This window comes from Jaculus jaculus, chromosome 2 (assembly GCF_020740685.1).
Source record: "Jaculus jaculus isolate mJacJac1 chromosome 2, mJacJac1.mat.Y.cur, whole genome shotgun sequence".
NCBI classification, from domain to species: Eukaryota; Metazoa; Chordata; class Mammalia; order Rodentia; family Dipodidae; genus Jaculus; species Jaculus jaculus.
This window is the reverse complement of record NC_059103.1, coordinates 193,837,870-193,857,866: the sequence shown is the minus strand read 5'-3', so window position 1 is coordinate 193,857,866 and position 19,997 is coordinate 193,837,870. Positions and strand designations below refer to the sequence as shown.

General features: G+C 44.9%; 1 protein-coding gene across 1 annotated transcript in view; it reads left to right on the top strand.

Annotated features, from left to right (window-relative positions):
• The window catches only part of Fbxo32 (F-box protein 32), a 47,699-nt gene extending 35,935 nt beyond the window's left edge, over positions 1-11,764 (top strand). Inside the window, exons 7-9 of the mRNA XM_004661356.2 lie at positions 3,163-3,345; positions 4,845-4,988; positions 5,962-11,764. Coding sequence (XP_004661413.1) covers positions 3,163-3,345; positions 4,845-4,988; positions 5,962-6,051 — 417 coding nt within the window. The 3' untranslated portion in view covers positions 6,052-11,764. The remainder of the gene's footprint in view (positions 1-3,162; positions 3,346-4,844; positions 4,989-5,961) is intronic.
• The last annotated feature ends 8,233 nt before the right edge of the window (positions 11,765-19,997 follow it).

Sequence of the window (19,997 nt, the reverse complement as noted above, 5' to 3'; positions counted from 1 at the left end):
AAAGGTGTGTGCCACCACACCCGGCTTAAAGGCCACATTTGTATCCACTGTTCTCCTTTATAGCCTCTGTTCAGCTCTACAAGACTCTGAGAGCTATGCAAACACCCATGATCCCAGGAGAGCTTTTCACATAAACTCCCATCTCTGACAGGGCAAAGTGGAGCGTACCTATAACCCCCGCTCTTGGCAATCTGGAGGCAGGAGGGTCAGGAGTTCAAGGCAGACGACCTTGGCTATATATTGAGTTAAAAACCAGAATGGGGGCTGAAGAGATGGCTTAGCGGTTAAGCGCTTGCCTGTGAAGCCTAAGGAACCCGGTTCGAGGCTCGGTTCCCCAGGTCCCACGTTAGCCAGATGCACAAGGGGGCGCTCGCGTCTGGAGTTCGTTTGCAGAGGCTGGAATCCCTGGCGCGCCCATTCTCTCTCTCTCCCTCTATCTGTCTTTCTCTCTGTGTCTGTCGCTCTCAAATAAATAAATAAAAAAAAAGAACCAAAAAACCAGAATGGGCTAAATGAGGCACTGTCTCCAACAAAAGGGAAAAACAATCCCAGTTCTGCAGAAAAGAGATGAGAGGAAAGGAGAGGAGAGGGATGAAAGAAAGAACACACACTCTAATGCAACTACTTCACTCTGCACTAAAATCAAACATATTTTTCAACAGTTTGTCTCAAACAGAAATATGTTATTCCATGAAAATATTAAGGTGATTTTTATAATGAATGTTTTCTGTTTGCCAAGGTCCTGCCCATATCTTCCCCGCATATAATCTTGTTTTCCTTCAAACTCTTCATATCAAATTCTTTGAAGCCAATTTTTATTGGCAAATGTAATTCATATAATGAAGGATGAAGGGAAAAGTTAAGAGAATTGGTTTGCAGAGGAGAAATGAAATATAATTATCTTTCTGTGGGCAAGTAGTGTTTTGGAAAGTGGAGGGTGAGGTAGACATAAATGGATTCTAGCCACATGCTTGACTAGAGAAGCATGATGACATATTTTTCTTTTATATGTTTATATTCAAAAAGAAGAAGGTATGCAAGCAGTTAACCATTTATCAGGAGTCAGGGCTTGGCATCGGGTCTGGGCAAGGATTTTGGAAATGTTCAGGTTTGAAAATTTGACAGAGCGAACTCTGCCAAGCCGACTTGCCTTTAATAGGAGTTAATGTAATAATTGGCCTAGGAGTTTTAACCAAAAAAAGCAGAGGCTTTGAAGTGCTGGAAGCAAAAAGAATAGCTCATGGCAGTTTTATTAGCTCATATGATCAGCAGCAGATGATAAATGACAAATAGGTTAAGGGCTTGCTACAGTCAACCAAAGTCCTGAATGTTGCAAACAACTTGAAAGCTCAGCCCAGCAGCCCAGGGGAGAAGTGAGTGGGAGAAATTGTCAACTCACAGACACTTCTGACAAAACTAAAGGGCCAAGTCACTGCAAGTCCAAGATGGTTTGAGCTACAGGGATCAGCCAGTCTTCTAAAGCCAGACATTCAGGACCTAGGAAAACCCAAACCCAGACTTCCCTATGGTATCCGGCAGCCAGATCTGCTGACTGTCCGTCTGATGTTCCATCCATTCTTCTCGACAGTCCCCCCTTCTCGTGGCTCTTTCCACTGCCCCCCCACTAGCCCCACCCGTCTTGCCTCACGGGGGACACAAGCAATTGCTAAGCCTTCCCCCACCATATATTTACGCTTTGTTGTGCTTCCAGCAATTTCTTTCCCTAAGATCTTGATGAGAGAAATAATACCCATTCCCAGGGTATTGCCCATGAGCTAAGGAAAGGCTTCTTTTGCTATATTCTTTTTTCCTGGAAATCTCTCAGATGTGAAAGAACATTGAACTAAAAATATCAGTGGTCCAAAATTGACAAACACCTCGAACTAGCCAGGGCAGGGAATCTTGGTCCCAAGGGGTGGGCTCACTTCTGAATGCAGCATCCTGTGGCTATTCATGATGTATTAGCAAAGGATCGCCCTGGGCAGACTGTTCCCTTGCATTTTCTGTCGCCCTCTGTGGCAACATTTAAAGGTGCAGTTCCTGAGTCTCTTGCTTATTTTTTGGAAGAGCTCATCATAGCAGCTCAGCACCAGGCCATAGTAAGTGCTAAAACGGTTGTGTTGGGCTCTTCTGCAGGTCATTCAAGTTAGGTCCTGCCTTCAAGGCTGTAGGTCTGCATGAAGTATCTTGAGGTCATGAAAAATGTAAGATGATAAAGGGTTCAAATACAAGCATGGGGGTGTAGTAGAAGTTTCTTAATTTCTAAGCTTATTGCAAATTGAAAATCTGTTATCCATATATCAGCAGTTTCTAAAACCTTCCATGGAGCCCCAGGTTTGAACAGAGCTTCCTCAATTGATAGGGTTCTGGTCCAGCCATTCCCAATACGTGCACATAGATACACAAGAACACTCACACACATTGTTCTCGTTGACATATTTCATTTATTGTGTGTCTGCGTATGTCTGAGCGCTCTCTGTCCACCAGGGACATGCACAGTGGAACAATATGAAGGTACCTGCCTTCGCAGAGCTCAAGTGCTGGAAGGAATGTTCCACTCTGGGTTTCTTTAAATTGTGCTACCTTAGAGAAAAGGGGATGTTGCAGAGAGTGTTTGAAGGAGATCATAGGAGTTCTGGGTAAATAAAACAATGAACATGGCATGAGGGAGCTGCATAAGCAGAAAAAGTTGGTCACAGGAACTGGGCTTGAAGTGGATCTGAGGGACGGGAGAGGTGACAGGGCAAGGGTATTGCTCACATGTAAGCCAGCTATATGTGGGTGCCAGTGAGTACCCGTAAGTGGAGGGAACCGTGGTCACACCACACACACACACACACACACACACACACACACACACACGAAGGCAGTGAGACACACACACTGAGCTCTCCCTCCAAGGCAGGGACCCTTCTAGAACTGTAGGTTTTGTGAGACAAACATCGGCAGCAGCCCCCACAAGCCGCTCCACACTGTTACCTGAGATGCTCAGCCAACATGCGTGTAGGACCCATGCATGCACTACCAGGTTTGGTTTCCAGTTGACAAAATAGCTTGAGAGTTGGAGTTTGAGGGGACAGAGTCCTCTTCCCCAGGGGGGATGTCACCTGGAGAATGGCTCCTCCCTGGAGCGCCCAGTTGATCATTGCCTTTCCCCTGCAGCCTGCCTTCAAAGGCCTCACCTTCACCGACCTGCCTTTGTGCTTACAACTGAACATCATGCAGAGGCTCAGCGACGGGCGCGACCTGGTCAGCCTGGGCCAGGCGGCCCCCGACCTGCACATGCTCAGCGAGGACCGGCTGCTCTGGAAGAAACTCTGCCAGTACCACTTCTCCGAGCGGCAGGTCAGTGGGCCCCGTGGGCTGCCGCGGGGCGGGCACAGCCTGCTGTGCTCCAGTCGGTGCCCCTCTGAGCCCCGGTCCTTCTCCAGCATGAGGTGGGGCTGCCTGCTTTGACCGGGAAGCAGTGATCTACGTAAGGAATTTCTAAATGGGGATGTGGGGGTTTTGCTTCTTGGTTTGCTGTTGCTGTTCTTTATATTATTTATTATTAATCATATTTTACAACTCATCCCCAAAATTCACAAATTGGCATATATCTTTTTTAAAAAAGAGAGAGAGAGAGCTGGGCGTGGTGGTGCATGCCTTTAATCCCAGCACTCGGGAGGCAGAGGTAGGTGGATCGCTGTGAGTTCGAGGCCACCCTGAGACTACAAAGTGAGGTCCAGGTCAGCCTGAACTAGAGTGAGACCCTACCTCAAAAAAACAAAGATAAAAAGAGAGAAAGAGAGAGAACAAATACATTTTATGGTGCTTTTTAATAGCATTATGTCCTTTTTTTTTTTGGCCCAGCCCAAGAAGCATGGGCATTATCAAGCCCACTTTAAACAGATGAAAAGACTAAGGCCACAAATCATGAAGCAGTATATCCAAATTTGTGCATTTACATCACCTTGAACTTAAATTTAGTCTTTCAGATATCAATCCTAGACCTGCCTGTTCTCGTTACAAGGGCTTTCTGTTTTTCCAACTTTTTTAGATGTATGAATTCAAGTGGTTCTTTTCACGAAGCCACTGATATTTCAGTATAAAACAGCCCCAGTGCGGGTAACTGCATCTTGCTAGAACTAGGCATTCACAGCAAGGGGAGGTTGAAGTCTTTTTATGAAGGCGTTGCAGTCAGGTTTGCAGTGCCGGCAGAAATCACCCGACCAAGAGCAGCTTGTGGGGGGGGGAGAAAGGTTTATTTTGGTTTACAGACTTGAGGAGAAGCTCCGTGGTGGCAGGGGAAAATGACGACATGAGCAGAGGCTGGACATCACCTCCTGGCCAACATCAGGTGGACAACAGCAACAGGAGAGTGTGCCAAACACTGGCCAGGGGAAACTGGCTATAACGTCCATCAGCCTGCCCCCATCAATACACTGCCTCCAGGAGGCATTGATTTCTAAATCTCCATCAGCTGGGAACCTAGCATTCAGAACACCTAAGTTTGTGGGAGACACCTCAATCAAACCACCATGGAAGGTGACCTCAACTTTAAAGACCTCTCCACAGGCGCTGTAGTAGCTAGCAATCACTAGGAAGGTGTCACCAGCCACCTGTTTCTTTCACAGGCTGGTTAAAAGCTACTGAATGCATAGAAGGAGCTACAAATGTACTGATTTATATCGTGACAGTTTTCTCCCTGGCTACTGCAAGGCATAGATCTGAAAGGAAAAAAGGGGGGAGTGTGGGGGTAGGAGGGCGAAGAAAGTGTGAACGGAACTTTTTGGAACCAGAAAACCCCACACTATCGTTTCTGTGATCGCTGCTGAAATCACATTTATTCGCTTGATTTGTAGATTCGCAAGCGGTTAATCTTGTCAGACAAAGGGCAACTGGATTGGAAGAAGATGTATTTTAAGCTTGTCCGATGCTACCCACGGAAAGAGCAGTATGGAGACACCCTGCAGCTTTGCAAACACTGCCACATTCTTTCTTGGAAGGTAGGCATCCCGGAGGTGACTGCCACGGGCACTGAACCAGTCCTCAGAGGCTACAGTGCTGGCGATGAGAAGCCAGATCCTGTCCCATGCTTTCCTATTCTTTTGCTGTCTCAGCCCCCAGCCCAAGAGGGTGATGAAACTGACAGAAAAAACAAACTCCAAGACCTTCACCTCCCTCTCCCCCTTATGTTGATTTGTCTCTGAAACCCACTCATCCCATATTCGTTTTTTTTAAGATTTATTTTTACTCATTTATTAGAGTTGGAGAGAGAAGGAGATAGAGAGACAGTGTGAGAATGGGCACGCCAGGGCTTCCAGCCACTGCAAACGAGCTCCAGATGCATGCGCCACCATGTGCATCCAGCTTACGTGGGACCTGGAGAATCAAACCTGGGTCCTTAGGCTTCTCAGGCGTACGCCTTAACCGCTAAGCCATCCCTCCAGCCCCTCATCCCACCATATTCTTATCCTTAGGACCACCCACTACTTTTTGTTTGTTTATTTTCAGGTAGGGTTTCACTCTAGCCAAGGCTGAGCTGGAATTCACTGTGTACTCTCAGGCTAGCCTTGAACTCATGGTGATCCTCCTGCCTCAACCTCCTGAGTACTAGGATTCAGGGCTTGTGCCACCACGCCCAGCTACTTTTTTTTTAATCATTTGAGACAAGGTCTCTCATTGGTCTGTGAGTTCTAGGGATCCTCCTGTCTCTGCCTTTCCAATGGTGGGGTTACAGGCACATCCAGCATTTTTATGTGGGTACTGGGGACCCAAACTCAGATCTTCATGCTCACAAGGCAAAGACTTTACCTGCCAAAATACCAGTCTCCCGTAACCCCCACCCCCCACCCCCCAGTGGCTGTGGCATTCTTGACAGAGAATTGTTTTGAAGTTGGGCAATGCCTTGCAGTGCCAAAATTACAGTCAGCTGCCTCTGAGAACTCAAGTCTGACCAGAACACTCTTAACTTTCCAGGGCACTGACCATCCCTGCACAGCCAACAACCCCGAGAGCTGCTCCGTCTCACTTTCACCCCAGGACTTTATCAACTTGTTCAAGTTCTGAACCCGAGCACGTGACAGCACTTCACAAGGTCCCCTTCTGATCGGATGTCGGGGAGTTTGGACCCTTCATTTGTAAATAGTGTACATTTCAAACATTGGCTTGAAACTTCTCAGAGAGGTCACTAAGAGGAGGATGTTGGAGGGGAGAGGCGCAGTTGCCAATGGGGATTTACAAATGTGAACTTCACGTTAGAACTGGTACGGAAAAGCAGAAATTACTGTAAATAAACTTCTTTTTTTTTCCCCCTAACAACTTGCCAGCAAGACTATAAGGGCAAGAAGTATGTGTCAGCCGTGCAAATGGAATTCTCTTGATGTTCATGGAAACTCCTTTGTAGCTCCCTAGGAAGAAAAAAAAAGAAAAAAAAAAAAACTAAAACGCAAGCTAGAATCTTCTTTGTTTACAATGTAAAATTTCATCAAGACAAAAATGAGGAGGAAGAGGAAATAAGTGAAAGCCTTGGGCTTTGGTTTGAATCCTGGGCTTGTTGGAAGAAGGCAAGACAGTGTCACCCACCCCGAACCTGCATGAGCACAAGGTCCTCTCCTATGACGATGCCACACCGTGGTCTACCTCTGAAAGCATAGAGTGCTCTTGGACAGCATGCGTGACCTAGCAGGCAACGTCTGTGTTCCTTGTAAGTTTTTCATCTGCCTAAAAAGCAATTTTCAGATGGGAAGGATGTTATTAGAAGCAACTTTCTTCCTGGGTCAGACTTCCTCCTTAAGCAAATAAGACCTTCTTTCTTTCCTCAAAGTACCCGTGCCTTTTTTTTTCTTCCTTCCTTCCTTCCTTCCTTCCTTCCTTCCTTCCTTCCTTCCTTCCTTCCTTCCTTTCTTTCTTTCTTTCTTTCTTTCTTTCTTTCTTTCCTGTTGCCAGCACAGGACGCTTCCAGCCTACCTGCCAGGCTTGGCGGGGCTTTCTTGGGTATCTTCATGGATAAGCAGATGACTGTGAGCCCATTGGAGCCCAAGTGCAGGGCTGGAGAGACAAGTTTTACGTACCAGCCAGTTAAACATTCTGCCAGCTGCCGTGCCCCTTGGCAGGGGAATGAGCTCTGAAGTGCTTTTCTTTAGGTCCGGCGTCAAGCTTGAGTCATCCTGAGCTGGGATTTTTTGCGAGCATAATTTCAAATGACCCAGCCACACGGGGAGATGAATTCATCTTAAATCTGCTCCAGGGCCGGCTGGTTAACAGAGAGAGAGCTGAGACATAAAAGATCACGGGGGATCTGTTGAGGTGAATATGAGCAAGTCACTGTGGAAGAAAGGAAATCTCAGGACTTACGGAGTTAACTGTCAGATATTCCTGGGGTGGGGGCAATGTGTTCATTTTTTACTTTTTATAGAATGTTATAGAATGTTTTCTACAATGTACATATATTTGCAGTTGTATTCTTTTTTTTTTTTTTTTTCCAAATAAAGTTGCCACTCTGCATGCCCTTGGCAAATAAGTGAAACAGAAATAGAGATCTGGGCCATGTTCATGTCGAGGGACACAGATGCTTGGGGTGACCCTCCAAGGAGGGGAAGATGGCCGAGCACACCCGCATCCGAGGCAGAGAGAGCTAGTGAGCGAGCACCTCACCATGGCCTCCCTCCGATAGCAGACAGCCCGCACACGCACAAGCATTCTGAGGAGAGGGGTCTGTGGTACCCCCATGGTGTGTGCTGGCGTGTGCCCCAGGACCCCTCAGTATTTCCTTGTTCAGCATCACCAGGAGGGAAATTAAATTTAAATTCTCCTTCTAAAAAAAAAAAATCATATGTTGATTATAAGGTTGAACTTTGGAGGGCTACAAGCATTGTGACAGCTTAAAGGGTGTTTTGGGGGGGGTTGTTCTTTCACACTTCTCCCCAGAATCTTTTTTACATTAAGGATGTAGATCCTGCCAGGCATGGTGGCGCACGCCTTTAGTTCCAGCACTCAGGAGGCAGAGGTAGGAGGATCGCCGTGAGTTCGAGGCCACCCTGAGATCACATAGTGAATTTCAGGTCCACCTCAGCTAGAGTGAGACCCCTGTCTCAAAAAAAAACAAGAATGTAGGGCCTACCTAGACTGTTACATAAAAAGTCACTTTCCCATAATTATTAAATTCTCTCAAATATCTCACCTTCCTTCGTGGCGTAGGGTGGAGCTAGATCTGCCATTGCTACAGAAAGTCCTAAGTAACACTTTTAGAATTGGGAGATCATGGCCTTTCACATTTTTCTGCCAACTTGTGGCCTCTGCTCTGTCTTTCTGTTCACGAGATGGAGAGCCGTGGGTACCTTGGGGTTCACAGTCCCAGGGACATCTTCAGACTGTCAGCACAAAACTAGTGAACCAGTGTCATTGAGAGTATCAGCTAGGACAATCACACATCATACCCCAGGCAACAACTTCCATCTGTGAAAAATGGCCCCAGCACCAAGGGAGGGGCCCTGGCTTCCTAAAATACTTACTGGCAGATTCTCCCATGTCGTTTGATGTGATTGGATATGGTGTGTGATGCAGTTGAAGGAATTTTTTTTACGGATGAAAAAGAAACGAACAGTTATGGGTCTCTCACTGGGACGGGAGAAAGAGGAAGGAAATGGCAGGTGGAGAGGGCGAGGGAGCAGAATAGAAGCGGTGTATCCTTGATACCGTGGCTTGTGGGAGACAATGGAGAGCCCAAGGCAGGCAAGACATCTGTTGGGCCACGTCCAAAGTCTCGCATAAAAAGGGGGTTAAAAAGATCATTCTGCCGGGCGTGGTGGCACGCGCCTTTAATCCCAGCACTCGGGAGGCAGAGGTAGTCGGATCACTGCAAGTTCGAGGCCAGCCTGAGACTACAGAGTGAATTCTGGCCTAGCCTGGGCTACAGCGAAACCCTACCTTGAAAAACCAAAAAAATTAATAATAATTCTTTTTCCTAACATTCCTTTTGGCACACCCACCCGAACTAGCCTTACAACACTAAAACTAAGAATCCCAGAATCTCAGAAATACCGGTACAGAAGGCGGAAGGGCAGAGCTACGGGACTTGCTAGGAGAGAGAAGATGCGGGACGCTCCATGCTGTGCGCCGGGTAAACTAGAAACAGAAGTTCGTCAGGAAGTAGTTCTGATCTCTAGAGAAGGAGAAGCTCCTACCCAAGCCCTATGAGTAAATCCAAGGGGCTGCTTACTCAAAGGGTCAAGGACAGTCAGTCTAGATCTTTCCTCCTAAGAGAAGAATATGTGAAGTCTAGAAGTGCTCATTGTAATATCAAGAGCCAGGAAGAAAAAAAAAAATCCATGACATTTTCAACTAAATCGTATCATTCACACTGCTACTTTGAGCTGGCAAATCAGTTGAATGGGAGGAAGAGACAGCAGAATCTTTTTTCTGTTCTTACAGAAGGCAAAATTACTCTTGATCAAATTTGATATTAAGGAGGAGATGCATTTTTTAAATATTTTATTTTTTATTTATTTAAGAGAGAGAGAGAGAGAAATGGACGTGTCCGGTCCTCCAGGCACTGCAAACGAACTCCAGATGTGTGCACCGCATTGTGCATCTGGCTTACATGGGTCCCAGGGAATCGAACCTGGGTCCTTTGGCTTTGCAGGCAAACGCCTTAACAGCTAAGCCATCTCTCTAACCCAGAGATGCATTTTTAATAGACGGGATTTACATTGCAGAAACTCAACTTGAGGGTGGGTCGATTTGCAACTGTGCAGCCAGCTGGTGTGCGTCCTTTGCTCTGGCCACAGGCCTCATCCACGCGACTCCCAAGCCCTTCTCCGTGACGAGCGTGGGCTCCTTGTTTCTGGTGTTTTTCTAAGGAAGAGGAAGGGCTGGCAATTTGATTGCCCAAGGAAGCGGTATGATTCCCACGGAGGTAAATCACTGCAGGACATGTTTATATCATTCTCATATCATCCTCAGTGTTCAACGGTGTTTATTACAAAGCATGCACCTGGGTTTACTTTTCTTTTTCTGCCAGGCTGTAGGGCAGTAACATCTTGCTATGCAAACACTCTATCTTATGTGCGAGGTTTTTAGCTAACATTTTACGTGTGCATTTTTCAGCTAAATTCATCATTTTCTATGTTGAGATCTGTTGTGTTTTGGGGTTGGTTTTTTTTTTTTTTTTTGTTATGCTTTGATTTGTTTTTATTTAATCTGTTTCCAACTCTCTGAGTCTGGGAATTATCTCCTCTGACTGGATGCTGGCCTGAAACCTATTAAGTGCTTAAAGCAGACAGAAACACGTGAAGCTCTGGAGTAAATAAATGCAGAGACGTTGCTCTTGGATACATCCTGGGCCCTTGATGGCTTCAGCAAATAAGGTCGTAATTCCTTTGAACTTGCTGTTTTCTGCAGAGGTTTTCTTCCCTGTGTTATTGAAAAGGATAAAACCCCTGTGGTTTTCCAAATGAAAGAAACTGCTTCCCCCGACTATATACCAGGAAGGGTTGTGAGCAGAGGATGGACTCTTGACACTCCCGCCTTCAGGATGAGGGACCCTGTCCAGAATCCGTAGGGCATGTGCCCCAGCACCCCCTGGTACTCAGTGGTGGAGCTGGACAGAAACCTGAACTTCCTGAGCCAGGGCTGCCAGTCCACCACCTCCCACGCAAGCGTTCTGTGGCATAGCTAAAGGAACGTGACACCCAGTGTGATTCTCCTCAAGACCCTTACGGTGGCAGGTAGGGAGGAGCACCATGTGATGGGTCACTAAGTTTTCCAAACCTTTTAAGTCTCTGATTCTTAGTGGAGATGTTAAGGAGTTACGTTATCTGACTGCTGTGATTAGAGTCTTCAAATGTATAGTCTTCTTGCTATAAGGTAATCGACATGGTGGTACAGGCCTGAAATCCCAACATTCACGAAGTGGCGGCAGGAGAATCTCCAGTTCCAACCTAGACCATATAGCAAGAAACAAACACTTCCACAACAGAAAAGCATGCCGCTTACATGCTACTTAACAGTTTAATTCCAAACGTGAACCTTATAAAAACAGACAAGGGTTGAGCAGCAGCTTGCATGCTGGAAACTGAGGTTTGGCTGGTTACCAAGTAGGTCTTCTCCCCCGAGACTAAGAAGTTCATTTAAGCCATCCATCCCCTGCCCTCTTCCTCTGGCACCAGCTGCAAGATCCAGAGAGGCTCCACTGAGTGGAAGCTCACTTTTCAACCTCACTTGCAGTAAGCAAAGAGTTTGTCCCATGAGAGAGCAAGGATAAGGGATGGGGACACCCATGACTTTGCCTGCAGGGCCTTTTTCCAAGTGTCCTTGGATTCAGGAAGCAAAGCTTCCAGAGAAATATCTCGAAACCTACGCCCTCTCCATTTGGTCAAAAATGGCTGGATGGCTGCTTCAGTGTGCTACATGCAGGATTACTTCTGGAAGTTGAACATGGCTTGTTCTGTCTTTGGGTATAGACATGTTTGTTTAATAATGCACAAGGTATAAAAAAAGAAGGCTCCAAGCCTTGTTCTACACTTGGGAGTCTTTATCTTAGCAAATGTCAATCACTCTGGTCAAAGAGGGTGTATGTTATAGCCCGTCGAAGCTTAGAAGCTTTGCTGTACTTTTTAATGAAAAATATTCGAGTGGGTTGAACATTGTAACTGAAACTGTATGGTTAGACCAAATACATACAAAGAGGTTTATTTAATATTGTGTGATCTGAGTCCTATATAAATTATTTGCACACTTTTCTTGCATGATAAACTGACTTTTTTAAGTTGTTTGTACCAGACAGTGGCATATTTTTGTAAAAAAATTTTTTTGACACTGAATTGCAATAAATGTTTTCCATCAACACACCCTGGTGTCTTTTTTGTGTGTGTCAATCCAAGTTGGCTTTTTATCAGAATGAACGTGTTTGTCTTTTGCCTTTGAGAATTATATTCCTTCTCCCAGAAACTAGTTGCCAAGATTGGAAAATTTCCAGTAATATACAAGGAAAAAAATAAGCTTGTGGCTAAATACCAACCAGAGTCCAAAATGCAGCATTATGCTTAAGTGGGGTACTTCCATGTACTGTTTGTGTAGTAGAATTATTGGAAGAAAGTGAATTGAAGTCAGTACTGTTTATTCACCAACAAACAGTTATAAAATAGCTACTGTATGCTACACCTGTGTAAAGCACTGAGAATCAGGTGGTGAGCAAGACAGAAATGGTCTCTGCCTTGACAGAATTTGGATTATAGTCAGAAAGATTAAGAAAAAAAAGTAAATAGAACTAAGTGGACAAAAATAACTTGTAATAAGTGTTATGAAGGGGGATGAGCCAGGAGATTGTCTGCGGCGGGCTGGGCACTTCATATCTGAGGAAGCTGAGACCTGATAGTTCAGGAGCCTCCGAACAATGCGGGTAAAAATATTCTAGCCGGGTGTTGCAGTCCAGTTCACATTGCTGGTAGAAATCACCCAACCAAGAGCAGCTTGTGGAAAAAAGAGGCTTATTTTGGCTTACAGGCTTGAAGGGAAGCTCCACAATGGCAGGGGGAAACAATGGCATGAGCAGAGGGTAGACATCACCCCCTGGCCAACATAAGGTAGACAATAGCAACAGGAGAGTGTGCCAAACACTGGCATGGAGAAACTGGCTATAACACCCATAAGCCCGCCCCCAACAATACACTCCCTCCAGGAGGCGTTAATTCCCAAATCTCCATCAGCTGGGAACCTGCATTCAGAACACCTAAGTTTATGGGGGACACCTGAATCAAACCACCACACCGGGCGTGGTGGCATGCACCTTTAATCCCAGCACCTAGGAGGCAGAGGTATGAGGATTGCCATGAGTTCGAGGCCACCCTGACACTACAGAGTGAATTCCAGGTCAGCCTGAGCTAGAGTGAGACCCTACCTCAGAAAACCAAGAGAAAAAAAAAATTCTAGAAAAATGAACCACTTTTGTGAGTTTCAAATCATGGACCTACCACTGACCTGCAGTGGGATTTTTCTCACCTTAACCACACTGTCACAGTCTCCTGGATTCTAAATGGTGATGGTGAGAGCGCCTTATCAAGAGGACGTGTATCAGTTATTTTCCTCATTGCTGTAGCAACGTGCCTGATAAGAAGCAAATGAAAGAAAGGTTTATTCGGCTTTCAGTTTAACAGGGGATGCAGTCCTGGCTGTTGGAGAAGGGGTGGTAACTGGAGCATGAGTCACATGGCAATTACAGTCAAGAAGCACAGGGCTGGGAGATGGCTTAGTGGTTAAGCACTTGCCTGCGAAGCCTAAGGACCCCGGCTCGAGGCTCAATTCCCCACGTTAGCCAGATGCACAAGGGGGCGCACGCGTCTGGAGTTCGTTTGCAGTGGCTGGAGGCCCTGGCGTGCCCATTCTCTCTCTCTCTCTATCTGTCTTTCTCTCTGTGTCTGTCGCTCTCAAATAAATAAATAATTTAAAAAATAAAAAATAGGGCTGGAGAGATGGCTTAGCGGTTAAGCGCTTGCCTGTGAAGCCTAAGGACCCCGGTTCGAGGCTCGGTTCCCCAGGTCCCACGTTAGCCAGATGCACAAGGGGGCGCACGCGTCTGGAGTTCGTTTGCAGAGGCTGGAGGCCCTGGCGTGCCCAGTCTGCTCTCTCTCTCTCTCTGCCTCTTTATCTCTGTCTGTTGCTTTCAAATAAATAAATAAAAATTTTAAAAAAAAAAGAAGCAGCAGCAGCACAGAGCTACCGGAAGTGGAGCTAGGCTGTCAAACTCAAAGCCCGCCCCTAGTGGCTTCCTCTAATAAGGCTGCAGCCTTCCAGCACAGAGCCACCAGATGGGGACAGCAGGGTTCATGAGCCTATGGGGACTTTTCGCATTCAAACCACAAGAAGGTTAAATGAATCAATGCGTGTCAAACGCCTAGAACCAGGCACACCAGAGGAACTCGTGAAGTGTTCATTATTATTACTCCCTGAGCAACCAGAGTTGGGAATTGGGTCAGGAACTGCATATGCTCAATTGGCTGTGACTTAAAACAGCTTGCTTACTGGTGGAACTCTTTCTTGATACTTTTCACTCGGAAACACACCCAGATCCTACCACTAATTCTCCATCAGAAAATGGCATGCAGGTACATGAGAGAAATTAGAGACTATTTTTACATATGTGTGGTATGCTTATATGTGTGTAGGCACACATGCAGGTGGACATATGCGCACATGTATGTGGAGGCCACAAGTCTATGATGAGTGTCTATCTCGCTCCACCTTGTTTTTTTCTAACATTGTATTTATTTATTTGAGAGAGGGAGAAAAAGAAGCACAGAGAGAGAGTGTGGGTGTGTGAGGCCCTCTAGCCACTACAAACAAACTCCAGACACATATACCACCTTGTGTATCTGGCTTACATGGGTACTGGGGAATCGAACTTAGGTCCTTAGGCTTTACAGCCAACTGTCTGAACCACTAAACCATCTTTCCAGCCCACTCCACCTTATTATTTAAGACTGGGTCTCTTGCTGAACTGATTTGGCTAGACTAGCTAGCCAGCAAGTCCCAGAGATTCCCTATCTCTGACTCCCCAGGGCTAAGATTAGTGGCATGTACTACCATGCCAGAATTCTGCATAGGAATTAGGGATCCAAGTTCAGATCCGAGGTAAGCCCTTTACCCACCAAGCCACCTTCCCAGCCCCTGGAGATCATTTTAAACTCCACTAGGATCACGAAATCTCACCCTCCATAAGTAGTCTGTCTACTTAGCACCTGTTGCTCTGGAAGGCGTCTTCCTCACTAAAGCCTTCCCAAACTGAATACATCTCATCTCCCACAACCCTGTGTCCCTAGGCTTTGTTATTGTCATCTTACTTGTAATGGTGGCATTGTACTTAGCACAGTACCTGAGCTGAATAAATTCATGAGCCCAAATCAGCCATGGTGGTGAACTCTTGCATTCCCAGCATTACGAGGCTGCAGCAGAAGGATCTCAAATTTGAGGCTAGCCTGGACTACATAGTGAACTCTTGGACTACATAACAATAGCTTAGCACAGAATAAAAATAAAGCCACACATACATTCATACTATGCTCTTGGGAGAATCATAATCGCACACTAACCCTTAACAAGAAGAAGAACCAGTGTGAAGTTATTTATAGGCATGAACACAATTTTTATGGTCTCCTGATTTAATATTCCCATGAGTTAGTCAAGTAATAACCATAGACACCTACTTTTCATTAACATTTGCATTCAACTAATGAGTCCTGGTATTCCATTGACAAGTCTAGTAAATTATTTTTAAGTCTAGTAGATTTTAATAGAATAAAAGAGAGCATTTGGTTGCTATCATTAAAGCTCCAATTGAACAGACCAAAGTTCCTTTACAAAATAAGTCTTACAAATTTATTCAAAAAATGTTAATTTAAAGCTGCAATTATGAATCTAAATAAATTTATAATTGAAACATAATAATTCTAGCACTCCAGTCATAAATCTAATGTACCTGCTTTTTAAAACACTTTAAAACTTACTGAGATACACTTACACCCTTAATGAGCCAAGCACTCCTAAGTAAATTAATTTATAGCTTACAAATTTAACAATTAAGCATAAGCATATTTTATTTCTTTAAAAACTACCAGTGTCTAGCACACGCCTTTAATCCCAGCACTTGGGAGGCAGAGGTAGGAGGTTCGCCATGAGATCAAGGCCAGCCTCCCTGTCTGTCTGTCGCTCTCAAATAAATAAATAAAAATAAACAAAAAAAAATTTTAAAAAAAGAATACAGCACACATGAGTTTATGGAAGACATCTAATTCAAAGCACCACAAAATATAGGGTTTTTATTATGTGTGTATACGTGTATTATGTGGAGGGGGGTCACGTGCATGTCACAGTGCATGTGTCTGACACCTCTAAGTGTCTGCCTCTCCTCCTACCTTGCTTGAGACAAGGCCTCCCTTGTTTTCAGTGTGTGTGTGCACCAGTCTAGCTGGCCCATGAGCTGCAGCTTCTCCTGGCTCCACGCCCACTGGGCTTCTAGACACGTGCCTCTGGGGGCGGCTGACTCTACATGGGTACTGGGGAATAGAACTCTGACCAGCCAGCTTGCAAGCAAACATCGATAACCACTAATCCATCTCCCCAGCTCCCAAGATTGGTTTCATAATGGCAGTTTTGTTCAAGTGCATTATGAACTTTGATGACTTACCTTCTCCTGTCTCCCTTCCCCCGTTCCTAGCCCTTCCTTTCCCAAATAGCCTCCTTCTATCTTGATGTCATGTAGGTGTGTGAATAAATGAATACATATGATATGTCAAACCTAGGCTCTATTTCTCTTACTGGGTCTGACTTACTTCACTTCTGATGATCTCCAATTCCACCCATTTGCCTGAAAATAGCATATTTTTGTTCTTCTTTGTAGCTGAATACAATTCCACTGTGGATATAAACCACATTTCCTTTGTCCATTTATCAATTACTAGCCACATAGGCTGAGTACACAACCTGGCCACAGCCAAGTATTTCAGTCAACATGAATGAGCAGGTGTGTCTGCATTGAACAGCAAGAGTTTTTTTAGTCCACCCACCATGCATGCTCTATACATGGGTACAGAGCACAGACAAGGGAATATGGTCTGTTCCTAAACTTAGGCCTTGACTGTCCTTTGCTGACCATGTATAGTTTCTGTGTTACTTTACTATGTGGGTCACAAAGGCAAGTTTGGTCAAGAAGCTCCTAAAGTTTGAATCTGACCTGACATGAAACTAAGATATGCCAACAACAGCAATGACCAAAACGATGTCATGATCAGAAAAAAGGGCTTATGTGCATGAAAGTGCAATGAAAGAACTAAAAAGTATAATTGACGACAGTGAAATTAACAAAGAAGAAGATGCCTTGTGGCCTTCTCCTGACCCAGTAGGCTAGCGTGAGCTTGAAATACAATTATCAGTAGAGATAAACATATTTGTTTGGTTGGTTACTTTTATTTTTTTCTTGCTAGTCTTTTCTCCTTCCTTTTCTCTGTCTTCTCTCTGTGTTTCTTTTTAGCCCTAGTGATTTGGTTTTTATAGTCGTCTTACTTTATATTGATGTTGTTGTTGTTATTATTTATTTATGAGAGAAAATGAATATGAGGAGGCCAGGACCTCTTGCTACTGCAAACCAACTCCAGGCACATGTGCCACTTTGTGAATCTGATTTTACTTGTGTACTGGGGAATCAAACCCAGGCCAACAGGTTTTACAAGCACTTTTAACTGCTGAGCCATCTCCCTAGCCCCTTGTTTGTTTGGTTAGTTTTTTTGTTTTGTTTTCTTTTGTTTGTTTCTGTTTGGTTTTGGTTTTCTGAAGTAGGGTCTCACTCTAACCCAGGCTGACCTGGAATTCACTATGTAGTCTCAGGGTGGCCTCGAACTCACAGCAATCCTCCTACCTCTGTCTCCCTAGTGCTGGGATTAAACACATGCTCTACCACGTCCTGCTTGTTTTTTAATATGAATGTTAAAGTTCTAGTAGCCAAGCTATTCTAACAGTATGTTGGCAATAATAGCTTCAGGACTCAGCATTGGGCCTACCTCCTAAAAAACTCATAGAAATATACATCTATGGGAAACTAACAGGACTACAGAAGACAAAAGCAATAGCTAAATATAGTAGAGGGAGAAAGGGGGAATAAATAAAAGATGGAGAAAAACATCCATCTGCACAAATACCCGAGTCACAACCAAGTAACACAAAGAGTAAGAGACAGTCAGCCACCACAACACACCCCACGCTTTCAACTCCTCCGTAGCAGAAATGCCAGAAAAAGAATTTGGAATTCTACTTCGAAAAGTAAGTAATGACCATGTAGACTCTTCAAGGTTTATCATCTTTAATGTTTATCTGTGTGTGTGTGTGTGTGTGTGTGTGTGTGTGTGTGTGTAATTTGTGTGTGAAGACAAGAGGTCTAGGGCTGGAGAGATGGCTCAGCAGTTAAGGCGCTTGTCTGCAAAGCCTAAGGACCCAGGCTCGATTCCCCAGGACCCACGTAAGCCAGATTCACAAGATGGCACATGCGTCTGGAGTTCGTTTGCAGTGGCTGGAGGCCCTGGAGTGCCCGTTCTCTCTATATATCTGCCTCTTTCTCTGTGTGTGTAAGTGTGAGCGTGCTTCTTTCTCTCTCAAATAAATAATTATTTTTTAAAAGACAAGAGGTCAAATTGGGTGCTTTCTTAATTGTTATCTACTTTATTAATTAATTTATTTATTTTTGGTTTTTCGAGATAGGGTCTTGCTCTAGCCCAGGCTGACCTGGAATTCACTATGTAGTCTCAGGATGGCCTGTAGCTCATGGTAATCCTCCTGCCTCTGCCTCCCAAGTGCTGGGATTAAAGGCGTGCATCACCACATCCAACATCCTACCTTACTTTTTTTTTTGAGACAAGGTCACTCACTGAACCCAAAGCTCACCCAATTTGACTAAACCAGCCAGCCAGCATGTCCCAGGGAGCCTCCAGTCTCCACCTCCATGACACGCAGGAATTACTGACCTATGCTACCATGCCTAGTTTTTACAAGGGTTCTGGGGACCCAAACTCAAAATGCTGGGATGGCAAGCATTTTACCCACTGAGCCATCTCCCAGCCCCAAGATTTATCTTAAGGATTAAAATTTTACTTTGGTGGCTGGAGAGATGGCTTAGCGGTGAAGCACTTGCCTGTGAAGCCTAAGAACCCCAGTTCGAGGCTCGGTTCCCCAGGTCCCACGTTAGCCAGATGCACAAGGGGGCGCACGCGTCTGGAGTTCGTTTGCAGAGGCTGGAAGCCCTGGCGCGCCCATTCTCTCTCTCTCCCTCTATCTGTCTTTCTCTCTGTGTCTGTCTCTCTCAAATAAATAAATAAAAAATTTTAAAAAAATTTTTTACTTTGGGACTTTTAGTCTAAAGAATAAAATTATATCAAAATAAAGCTATAAATATATACTAAAAAAAAGAAAACATTGTGTATTTATTTCTGCACAGACAGATACAGACACAGCCCACCGCTTGTCTCTCTGGAGAACCCTGACTCCTACTCCTAGAAAGAGAACAAGGCCGAAGAAAGTCTATGGACAGCTTCTGAGCGCACAGAGGAAAGGACAAGGGAGAGCAGAATTTAGTGGCCACAAAAGGCAAGCAGCCAGCCACCACGTCCTGAGAAATCATGCTTGGCAGATGACAAGGGGAGTGACAACAGAGCCATTCTTGACCTACAAAAAAAATGTGCTGTGACTCTCCCTTCCCGGACTTGTTAAACCTGCATTCAATTGTCTTAACTATATTTATTTTGCTCTCCAGCCTTTTCTTCACTTCAAAACTATTTAAAGTTTCCCTACTTCCTTCCAAGAGGCAACAGAGCACTGAAAGCTAACTGTAGAGGCAGCCCATGCCTCCTAGCTCATTCAGTATGCCACACCTCATCCTGCCTCACCCGCCCCATCTGAAAAATGGGTATGACGACAATGTTTGTCACCCACCCTTGCTGGGAGGAGCAGTTGACTCAATGGGTTTTGTGTGATTAGATACATTCCATGTGGTTATTTGAGATGGAAAAAGCTTTATGGAAATAGCTATCGTTATTTATTTGGTCTACTTTCTATTTTATTTTGCCTTTTGTGCTCTGGGAGAGAAAAGAAAAACAACCAACCATTGGCCCCCACAATGTTAGTCTTTGCTTACTTTTGTTGTCGTTGTTGTTTTGTTTTTCAAGGTAGGGGCTTGCTCTAGACCAGGCTCACCTGGAATTCACTATGTAGTCTCAGGGTGGCCTTGTATTCTTAGCAATCCTTCTACCTCTGCCTTCCTCCCGAGCGCTGGGATTAAAGGCATCTGCCACCATGCCAGGCCATCTTTGCTTATTTGTTTTTTATTTCTGTTTGTTTATTTATTTCTGAGAGAGAGAGAAAAAATGGGTGCCCCAGGTCCTCCAGCCACTGTAAATTAACTCCAGATGCATGTGTCCCCTTGTGCATCTGGATTATATGGGTTCTAGGGAGTCAAACATGGGTCCTTAAGCTTCTCA